The 11,533-nt window shown below is 37.1% G+C and overlaps 1 protein-coding gene across 2 annotated transcripts; it reads right to left on the bottom strand.

Annotated features, from left to right (window-relative positions):
* Nucleotides 1–1,729: 1,729 nt before the first annotated feature.
* On the bottom strand, nt 1,730–11,468 carry LOC135466830 (histone acetyltransferase KAT5-like). Of its 2 annotated transcripts, none has more exons than XM_064744545.1 (12): nt 11,445–11,468; nt 11,279–11,336; nt 10,458–10,526; nt 9,408–9,559; nt 9,129–9,191; nt 8,012–8,188; nt 7,262–7,345; nt 6,786–6,875; nt 6,455–6,595; nt 4,628–4,721; nt 4,151–4,313; nt 1,730–3,651 (listed from the first exon to the last, which is right to left on the bottom strand). In XM_064744545.1, the coding sequence occupies exons 1-12, from the start codon at nt 11,466–11,468 to the stop codon at nt 3,435–3,437; spliced, it is 1,332 nt and encodes a 443-aa protein (XP_064600615.1). In that variant the 3' UTR covers nt 1,730–3,434. The 2 variants fall into 2 exon arrangements, with proteins under 2 accessions (XP_064600615.1, XP_064600616.1); XM_064744546.1 differs by having other exon boundaries at nt 8,012–8,167.
* Between the last annotated feature and the right edge of the window lie 65 nt (nt 11,469–11,533).

The raw sequence follows: 11,533 nt of genomic DNA, 5'->3' as shown, positions 1-11,533 counted from the left end.
ATATCACAGCAATGGTACCGTCGTAACACATAAAGGTAATGTAATGAAATGACTGAAATAGTTAAGTAATAAAATCTTATATATAACCTGGGGCGGTGAGTGGCGGGGTGGAGTTAATGGGTAATAACTGTGGCCAGAGGATAGAAGCAATGAAGTTGCCTGCTGCTTGTCGTAAGCTACATACTTTATGTTGTCTTCGATCTTATGTTGTCTTCGATCTTCTTATGTCTAAAATTCAAAAATATTGTTTGCCGCAGAAACAGTCATGATGTTACCTTGTTAAAAAGACATTCGCAACTCCGTGAACAAATCGCTTTTTCTGGACACGATGGAAGAGTTACATCCCCCTGTATTCGTATAACGACGACAGTACGAGGTCTTTCACATACTTTTATATGTAACGTCTGATGATCTCCCAACACATGCTGTTCATGTAAACGGCACCGTTGTACCACACTGAGACGTAGTAATGAATTATTTAACTAATTGTGTTATGAGGGGGTCTTCACCATTGTCTTAAGTTATTAAACCTGAAACAATTCTTTACGGGCTCGGCTAAAGGGGGATAACTGTGATGAGGTGGTGGAAGCCAAGCAGTCGTTAGTGTGTTGACCTGGACTGTTGTTAACGTAATTCTTCTATAATTTTGGACGCTCTAGAAATTCGGACACTCAAATATCCCCACCCCACGAATTATAGCAACCGTACCCAAAATATCACCTGTATAGCCGTGCCTGCTACCTATCATCTGAATGAAACAGCGGACTTTGCAATTCAAAGCCGTTCATTATCAGCCCAGAATACGTATACTACAGGTACTATGGTTGCAGCTTAAACTCTGCTAAAAAGTTTTTACGAAGAAACTTACTCCATACTGGTGCAGACATTTTCGTTCAATCCTTGTAACAAATACGTGCTGTACCTAATCACACTGAGAAAAGGAAGTGGGACATAATCCTGTTATACATTATGGACGATCTAGTACTGGAATTGTAAAAGAAGTGCCCAACCAAGCAGGTACCCAGATGATAAAAATTCATGGAATCAAAATGCATTCCATAAAAACTCATCGAGTGTGACAAGCTGTAATCCAGACATAATCATGTGGATTATCGGGACTCTCAGACAGGTGCCTAATACATCCTGCCCACTTTGGGTTAATAACGTCACCCACAAATGACGCATTTAGCCACAAATGACGCTCTACTTTCAGACGCACTTAGCATTATTCTGATGTGATTGCCTTACTCGATCTCGCATCTGCCTGCTTCAGCATCACATAAGGTAGGCTATCACGTTGCACCAGGAATACTACCAAAGATTTTGGTTTTCAGGACTCTTCAAGTTAAATAATGTCATTAATCATAAATCCTTTTGAACCATTCTGTTTCATTCCATTCAAGAAATTAATATTTCAGTTGTGTAGTTTGGTTGTGATGACCTACCTGAATAGTATTTTGTGATAAAGTGGTATAGGAGATTTGCTGGGCTTCACAAAGAGGTGTAAATTGCAGTACAAAACACACCATTTCCTTCTGTAATGCTGCAGTACTTGCAGTGATTACAAGCACACATACAGTACATGGCTTTGGATTACTTTGTTAATGGCAGGAAGGAGTGTTTCAAGTTCCCCATTTGATTGCGTTTAACCAATTACTTTCCCATTTTTGCTTTCAGCTCTAGTGAAAACACTTTAGGCGTACACATGTAACATTAAAAAGATGCCGAAACTAGGTTTTATTTGGTCACAATATATACATTAAATAACTGTGCATGACCACATTCATTCAACTATCATATCTGTTCACTCATTCACAACTGTAATGTTCACACTTGGTCTTTGATACCACACTCAAAATAAGTCACGTATACCTTGTATAATACAACAGTGTACCTGACATACATGAATTCACTTGAGTAAGCTTCAGATGTGTGAGTTACTGAATATCCACTCATCACCAGTCTCTCCACTCTTAATGTGTACATATATAAAAGAAGTTTACTTCAGCAGTTGGCTAAAATATTATCTCATTAAATCCCTATGTTACTATTAGCACATATTACCCTCTAATACACCATGTTTCATTAGAGTATAGTTCTAATTTCAAGATCATTTCCACTGAATACAATTCATGAGGCTAAACCATAAATTTCACCTTAAGTAAGCAAAGGTTTTATCCACTGAATTTATAGCTGAATTTTGGTCAGAAATACGTCATCCTTAGTTCCCAGGTTTCTCAACACCTATCTATGCACATCCTCAGTTTTCACAGGTTTATCAAGGCTACTACTGATGAGTTCTACTTGCTTCCTAAGAAAAAACAGCAAAAAATGACTATCAGAAAGTGCTTTTCAAATATACACTGTGTTTGGACATATCCTCCGACAATGTTAAGTGATCATACTTTCTTTAACTATTTATTTATTAGTGTTTTATGTAGAACTCAAGAATATTTCACAATGAGTGAATAAAATTTACAGCTATGACCAATAAATATTAAACGGCGATCAATGACATCAGTTATATCACAATAAACATAGCTATTTCTATTTGCCAATTTATTTATAGATGTTACCTTATTGGTGATGTATGCCACTAACTAGCTTCTAATGAAAAACACCATTCTATGAAATACCGGATTACCACATATTCATAACCCACAGCAAATAGAAATATAAATAACGGATGGACAACCTGTTCCTGATATGAAAGCGTAACTATTTCTGACAATGAAATCCACGAAACCTAGGTATATTTCGTTTTCAGAAATAATTAAGCATGTCAATAAAGTATTCCCTGAAATCATTTAACACTATTTTCCAGTTCTCTATTTTCAGTAGTTATAAATTATTCAGGACTTACAACAAATATTTTATACCCATATTCATTTATTTCATTGGGATTAACAGCATACTCAAGGATAGGTCTCTTTTACAATGGCGTTCAGGTTTACAGATGGTAGACATCAGGCTCTCTACCCAGAGAAAACCATCTTCCTTTGGCAATTACCTGACTGCCCTGACTTCAATTTGAATACGACATCATTTGTCAAAGGCCCATCAACTACAGAGAAAATGGCACCGAATGAGCTGGCAAGGGCCCCATATTCATCATTACACTGACTATGAATTTTCACCCCACAATTCCTATATTCATTTTGCTCTAAAATTCTTTTAGGATACATGTACAATGTAGTTATTCACTGACACTATAAATTGACAATTATACTGTATTTTAAATTCTTCTATTGCTTAAAAAGATTCTTAAGAACTATGTACGACAACATGAAAGTCTTGATAGGGTATTAGCACTCCAAATCTACCTGTGTTAACCGTTGTAAATCACTCAAGCTCCACTTCAGTCACTCTTTTCACGCCACATTCAGTCAGTATATTCTCCAAAACCTGTTAAGCTACCGTAACGGGGTAACTATTCACCACTTCCCTCTTTTGCTCCAATCTTTGGGCTGCCAATGTAAGCACTTAGGATCTATCGTTATCAGTTTTTTCGCCATGGCTTTAGAGTGGGACTCAATTTGATCTGCTGACATGGTTATGATATATTGTCCTTTGTAGTAATTAATGAGATTCAAGTGCTGAAGCGTGGAAATCACATCTTCCTTCTTGATGCTGGTCATTTCGGAGATCTCACTGTGAAACACAAGGAAACATAGTTCCAATTTGAAAAAATCTGTTCTCTCATGCAAAATTAGCATTGTTGTTTACTTAGGCTCAGAAAATCTTAAAAAATATATATACTTATCAATACAGTTCATTTAATACACGAATTGCATACACATGAAGTTTTTAAGTATGGTGTTTGGTTCGGATTGTATTTTGGTTTTTTTGGTATTTAAGTTTTCCTGATAAGAAATTAATCAAATTCAACAAAAAAAACCCTCAAGTGGCCCTATAAAGTGGGTTTCTCAACAGATTCAAGCAAAAATGTGTCACTTGAAAAATGGTGAACTACAAGTTTATTTATTTGTTTATTTGATTGATGTTTTACGCCGTACTCAAGAATATTTCACTTATACGACGTCGGCCAGCATTATGGTGGGAGGAAACCGGGGTGAAATACAAGTGAAATACAGTATATTGAGCAGATACCAGATCTAACTTTGCTGGACTAAGTCTGTGAGTGGCTTACTTGATGGTGATGATTGGTCTCTCTCCAGCTTCATTGGGTTTAAGGTTGAGTAAGATGTCAAGGATAGTCTGTGACCAGTAACTTCTGTAGGATAAGAGGCCTAAATCTGACAACGGCTTTTCTGGGGAACCTGTCTTCCCTTCAAATTTAGACAGTTCATAACCTGCAAAACCACGAACTCAGCTGTAACAGATATCATTACATACACGTACATCGATACAAGACAGGGTGTCGTCGTGTACTTCCAATTTTTCCCCCCAAAGAATTGTGCATGGGCGTTGCTACTTCTTACAAGCAAAACATTTGTTCAGAAAAATACTGTATGGCATGCACTGATAAATAATGATCTTTGTAAAGAGTACAATGTTGAATCAAAATTCTACATATAGTAGACCAGTTCAATTTCATGACAAAAGTGATGGGACGTGAAACTGAATGTCTGGCTTAGCAGTTAAACCAATCCTGAAAGCTACTTACTAAACTCTATCAACAATTTTCCATAGCCTCGTCTCTGGTAAGGGGGTAATGTTAATATACAAGCCACATTGTAATCCTCTGTCGATTCCTTCTCCTGTAAGAAAAAAAAAAACACGAAAAAGTACAGTACTTGACAATTAAAGGACATATTTCAGTCGAAAGCAAGATACTCAAGCTTTCTAAAAAATATCATACTTTGCTATTTTACCGAATAACATGTAGAACAAAATGACAATCCTGCACAAATGGCTGGTGTGAATCAAGGCAGACATCTTGAGAATTTTACCCAACACACTGCTATCAGATTGCATGGCCTAAGCTGTGATGAAGCCTCTACCCATTCACTCTATGAAGTGACATATGATAACAGCGAACTACTGCATAAAACATTTTGAGATCGTTTAGAACGATTTAGTTACCTGTACCCGAAGGGCCATTTTACACAGTGTGTGGGACACGTGTGCATAATTTCAGACCACCACAGGCGTAAAATTAGTTGATTTACAAGTCACGTAATATTCAACAACGGTATCACAAATTATGTCAGGCAGCAGCATACCGTCATGGCCCAAATTGCATCCATCTCCCCAAGAGACCCTAGGCCTACTCAGACATGCTGTTCAAATTATACAAATACATTATTGTTCGTACCTTTAAGCAAGCAGTTCAAAATAACAAATATCAGAGTCAGTGAAAAATTCATTAGGCATGCCAAAGGTTTATGCCCTGCTCTCATCTTTGAAGCTACCACCATGAAGTTGAACCATAAACTTTAGTGACAGTTGAATGCCTAGATCAGCCTCAGTGGTGCTTAGATTTATGTCCATTTGTTTCAGAATTGAGCATGAATCTAATTGTACAACAATAATTTTGTTATTTTGCAAAACATTCAATAGGGGTCAAAATCACCAGCACATCCCCTCTGGAGGCAATGACCTGAACTAGAAACACCCCGCCATGCATTAGCAGCTAGGCTATTTAAACACAGTTGCTGGAGTTCGTTGTAAATGATGTAGTAGGCTTACTGTATCAACAGTTCAAGCAGGGGAAGAAATATTCTTTAAGTGTCTCCAATTACCAAGAAAACTATATTTGTCACTTACGCCTTCATCGTCTCAGTCCACAATTTTTATCTACCATAGACTACTGATTAGACTATTATACGAAAAATACCTTCAACATCAGAGACCTAGAGTAAAACTGATGTCACCTTGCTCTTAACAACAGAGAAGTGGTGTCAAGGCGGAGTTTCACTAATCTTTTGCCGAGTTAAACAAAATCTAACAAAAATATCTAATGACTAATGACGGTTTAACACTCTTTGAACGGAAGTCTTTCAATGGACATAATCATTAGTCAGGTGCTGTCTTTCACTTTAATGTATCACGAACAGTTAAAAAAATGATAAATGCATGAGACAACATAAAGTATTGAACCCATTTCATGTGTATTTCTCGCACATTCTCACTACATAAGCCAAATACATAAATGTTACTACACATCAAAGAGATAACCTCACAGTAATGAGTATGATCATAACCAATAGGTACTTTTCACAAAGGCTCAAAAAGAAGCCTCTACTGTTTGGCACCTGCTGAGCACTATGTGCCAATCTCCCATTAGCTACCACACGGTCATTTAGGTGAATGGTACAATTTACTTTGTGGAAACTGCATGGTGCAGGACAACTGCTGAGCAAAAAGGTTACCAAGCACTACTAGTATCATGGGGCTTCTGCACAATACCACAAGCTTAAAACCAACATGGTTTTGTGTATATGAAAAAAAAAAAAAAATGAACAAAAAAAAGAAGAAAAAACAGTCTTACCTTAGAGAAATATCCAACTATATGATAGCCTTTATCATCATGCTCACACAGAACATAGAACAAAAATGGATCTGTGTCATAGTACAGTGTCTTATGGTCGAGAAACAGCTTTGCTAGGAGGCAGAGATTCTGAGCATATGTCTGAAAGTAAACGTATCTCTTGTTGATAATTCTCATACCAAAATCAAACAGCAGCAGAGAGGTCTTTTGTTCAACACTGAAACTAATACAACAGTATAGCATAAACTGACTAATGACCTGTAAACATAGCCTGATGGGCCAGTCAGATTGGTCTGAAAATTATGACATAGTCTTGAAGTCTGGTGCTTACTTTGTTTTTCCTGCCATCTATTTCAAAAAATGAGACTCCATCCTTCCTATAAATTTCATTTCCGGGGGGATGTCTAAGCAAGCACTTCATCTGAAATACAATCGGAGCGTTCTCATAAACTGTACATTACTGGAACATTTTCTAATGGCTTCACAGCTATGAAACCAGTTCAGAAACTATGTGATTGTATTATATACTTCATGTTAAAATAGACACATGTATACACATATAACAGACAGAAAAAGTAAAGTTATTATATGTGGTATTATATGGAGAAAGACTTACTTGCTAAAGCCAATGTAAGTAATTGCCCTATATACACAAATTGAAATTTGACACATGGTAGAAGACCAGTAAGGTATAGTATCACAAAATTTCACTTGAAAGACAGATCTTACTTTAATCCCCTTCTTAATTACAACTGTAAACTAACTTGCGAGAGAACTCAAATATTGCCATAGTAAATAGCTACTTACTAAGTGCCTTTCTAAACACTTGGCACTCTTCAGATACTTCAGACAAAATTCACATATATACACTATTCTCACATTCGTCAATTCCTGTCAATGAGAAAAGAAAAAGACAATAATCCATTTTGAAACAAATAAATATGCTTAGCAAGAATTCATTTTTGTACATGCTATTTCTTAAGTGGAAATAATCATGAATGCAAAATTATTTTGAAAAAAACAAACATTCAAAGACATTGGTTTAAGATTGGTTAAAGACATTGGTTTAAGATTGGTTAAAGACATTGGTTTTATGACAATTAAGAATTTACACACAAGACAAGCCCCCTAATAGTCATGTCTGAACCGATTTATACACTGACAGTAAAGTTTACGCTTCATCAAGCATTCGCTTTTTTGTCAGTACTGAAACTATTGCACATTTGCTTTGTAGAATGTATACTGCTCAATGATGAACACATGTGAGAATGATTTTCAAAAAGTTCCATTTATTTATCTATTTAATTTGTGTTTTACACTGTACTTAAGAATATTACACTTACATGACTGTGGCGTGCAAAAGGGGAAAAGGGGAAGATCCCCAGGGAACCAATGACTATATGCACGTTGCCAGTAGCCTTTCCCATGTTCAACCGGAGAGGAAGACAGCATGAGTTGAACTCACATCCACCACATTGGGGAGAGGCTCCCACGTTACTGAGCTAGTAGCTCAATCCCAATCACATAGCTATGTTCTAGTTCTACAAAGACTCTCACCTGAGGGTAGGGTGAAAAGTACCAAGGTTTAATCCTGTATCTGCCTAACTCTATCATCTCTATATTCTTCATCCTGGTGACAATGTCGTCATGGTGAGCCACCATACTGCCTGTCTGGCGTGGGATCTTGGGCAGTGGCTCTGGCTGGCCATCAGGCTGCAAGATAAGAGCCTCACTCTGGAGGTGTGTCAAAACACCACGATTAATACACAACACCAAACAGCTACAAGCATAACAGAAACATGCAGCAGAAAAAAAAATAAAACAATCCGACACTTTACCACCATGACCACAGAGAGCAGCTATCACAAGAACTCTGCATCGGTACAAAACAGCAGCATTACATAAGACACAAGAAAGACACTAGTGTTCATAGAGTAAGTTTTTAAAAAGTATATTAATCCAAATGAAGGTGGGTGCAAACTTTTGTACAGAAAAATAGCTTTTCCCTACCTGTTTAGTCAACCTTAGTTAGGATTTTTAAATATCACAGGTATTATTATTTTGCTATCAAGTGTATGTAAAGCTAAAAGCATTTCATCAAATATGCACTCCTGGCTAACTTCTTCAGTTTGCACTGGTAAATGCATCTCCTTCAAGAAATAACTGCCCAATAACGACTTTAATTTCTGACATAGTGTACAATGGAAACCATTATCATATATCAGTGTTTGATATCGATCACAGCAGGGGGTCTTTCGAACCACGAGGACCAAAACAATGTCACTAACATAACATTGGATATTATAATTTACAACATACAGATCAATATCACCATCAAAACTACATTATACTATGTATCCATGCAAACTTGTATAGACACGAACATGTATAGTATGTCCTGGTGTGCATACATATATATATATATATATATCACTTGCTCCTTAGGTAGACCATATACTTTGTTGAAGGTGATAGGTTACCACCGCAATGTCAGTGATGAATACACAATTTTTCCAGTAGACCAGTCCTATGATTTTTCTACATTATACACAGATAACATCATGTGTGGAAGAACTTTACAATTTTACAATTTACTTTACAATTTTCTCAGATTAGGTCTAAAAATGTCAGAAGCACTTGAAGGTTTAAACTGTGGGGTGATCATTATACTTACATCTTCCTCGACTGTTTTCCTTTTGCGAGCAACCAGTGCCTTCTGTTTCTGGGCGGAGCCATTCTACAAACACAAATATGATGATCTGTGAAATCCATCTGTTGTTGACAGATCCAACATATAAACCTGCACTTTCCTTTACAGAGCTTTTCCTTTTTTTCCAATTTACAAGCCAAACAGTACTTCAAGAACCACTGTCCGGCTGTTAATAACTATCCTACATTAGCTACAACTGTGTTCATGACTTGAAAAAAATTTGCCCGATGGAGTGTTACTTACAACCAGCTCTCTGTCTGGACTGCTGGACCTTGAGGTGGTCCCATTCACAGCTTTTCCTTCTTTCTTTGGGGTTTTGGTATCTTTGCGAGGCAGTTCCATTCTACCAATGTCCATTCTGTCCTCTGACACCCACTCATCAAGCCTCTTGTTAACTGAGGGCAGATGTAACATAACATAAGACACAAACATTTAACTTGGTGTCAGTTTCAATTTCGCTGTGTACAAATGTCGAAGTCTGCTATGCCATCAACAGTCAACAAAACATCAGAGTTGGAATTTCAACGCGAATCCCTTCACGTAAAGATTGTGGCAAAACAGCTTTTGTGGGAATCTGGGTGGATTTGCCTAAAAACTGGCAAAATAAATGGTATTTCAAGCCTGAAATCAACATTAATGTGTAGACGGCCGGTAACTTGTGACATTGTTGTTGTACAAGTGCACTCATTCTGAGATGTCCATGTTAACAGTTTAGCGTAGTACAGCCGAACATATTTATATCAAGAAATTCGTTTGGACAGTCTCGAGCTATCAGCTGCTCGCCTCTCATAATGTGAGGAAGATAATTAAACAATCAGAAACTTGGACACATTAATGTTTTAGGCTTGTATTTGTAAACTCAGACAAAGCACGCAAATTATCTCTGCCAAAGATGATTCACTCCTGCACACGCTTTATATTTATTTATTTATTTATTTGATTGGTGTTTTACGCCGTAGTCCAGAATATTTCACTTATACCACGGCGGCCAGCATTATGGTGGGACGAATCCAGGCAGAGCCCAGGGGAAACCCACAACCATCCGCAGGTTGCCACACGCTTTATATTGGCATGCCTCGATAAACCATCGGTTTAAGAACGCTATCTCTATCAACACATAAAACAGACAACTGCAACTTGTTTCGTACGTTTGTTCGTTTTTTATTCTTCTTTGTTAGTTAGTTTTACAACACATGAATTATGACTGGATTCTCTGGATTCCCGTAAAAACTGGCAATGGGAATCCGCACCTATGCACAAAATTGTAACCCTAAACATTTTCATTATACTCACAGTCTTCATAATGTATGTAAAATATATTCCTTCCTCCAACTTCCTTCTTGCTAAGAATCTCTGCCATGTCTAGAAAAGAAGAAACAAAAAACACCACTGTTTACTTAAAGACCCATACCCGAGAACCAAAAGAAAAAAGAAAGGAAAAAATCTCTGTCCTATAACATATAATAAAATAAAGTTTACTTGAGTTTATTCAGTGTATGAAACATACAGTTCATCCATAACTGGACTTTTAGATCTTCATCAGTAACTTTTGTCACAATATGGCTGATATATTCGCGCTGTGATGCTAAATCATAATCACTGATTCATTCACCAGTAACTTTCTGCTTTCAGTAACATGCATATAACAAAGGGAGATAACCTACACAACGAACAGCCATGGCCTATGAGTGCTGCAGTAAACACACAACAGCAGACTATTTCCAAAAGGTAGCTCGTTGAAAATCAGCATAGCAGAAGCGCTGATCTGACTGTTCTGTGACAGTGTTCGATTTTCTCGTGTGTGCAAATATGTTGTAAAAAATACAAGCCAGAGTCAAAGGGAGATAACCCTTTCAGCGATCCACAATCTTCCAAGTTCAATGAGAGCAACACTGTTTTCCTGATTCCGGTATATGTATTGTAATGTCCATTTAACAAAATCCCCAGATTTAAGCCAACTGGCATACCTGCAATTAGGCAGGAAATGACATGACTCGTCTACATGAAAAAGAAAAGAATGAAAAGCTAAAATTTAACCGGTGTGCCGCGTTATTATTTCAACCGGAAGTAGCAACCAGTCACATCAAGACACTCCATTTTGAATTTGTACTTACGCCATTCTTCCCCATTACTGAGCAATACCGGGAGCCTGCAACCTTCGATTAAGTCAGGCTGGAAATAAATGAAAACTTTGTGTGATTCTGAATCAAGAATATATAAAAATATACGTCTTTATGATTGAGTATAGTCTAAAAACTGTCAGCAATAATAACAACATACCCGACTTTCCGCCATAATCGTCATGATTAGCACGCTGCAGTGAAGTTCACACTCATTTAGTTTGGATAAAACTATTTTTGTATTATAGA

This window comes from Liolophura sinensis, chromosome 6, assembly GCF_032854445.1.
Source record: "Liolophura sinensis isolate JHLJ2023 chromosome 6, CUHK_Ljap_v2, whole genome shotgun sequence".
In the NCBI taxonomy this organism is placed as follows: Eukaryota; Metazoa; Mollusca; class Polyplacophora; order Chitonida; family Chitonidae; genus Liolophura; species Liolophura sinensis.
Note: the sequence above shows the minus strand (reverse complement) of the source record. Positions and strands in the feature narration are given on the sequence as shown.

Bases quoted from the DNA above. Each gene is read 5' to 3' on its own strand.
- LOC135466830 (XM_064744545.1), bottom strand. From the start codon at position 11,468: ATGACGATTATGGCGGAAAGTCGG. The intron at 10,527-11,278 runs GTAAGTACAAAT...CTTCTTTTCTAG, and splicing joins CAGTAATGGGGAAGAATGGC to ACATGGCAGAGATTCTTAGC. The intron at 6,596-6,785 runs GTAAGCACCAGA...GTTTACTTTCAG, and splicing joins TAGATGGCAGGAAAAACAAA to ACATATGCTCAGAATCTCTG.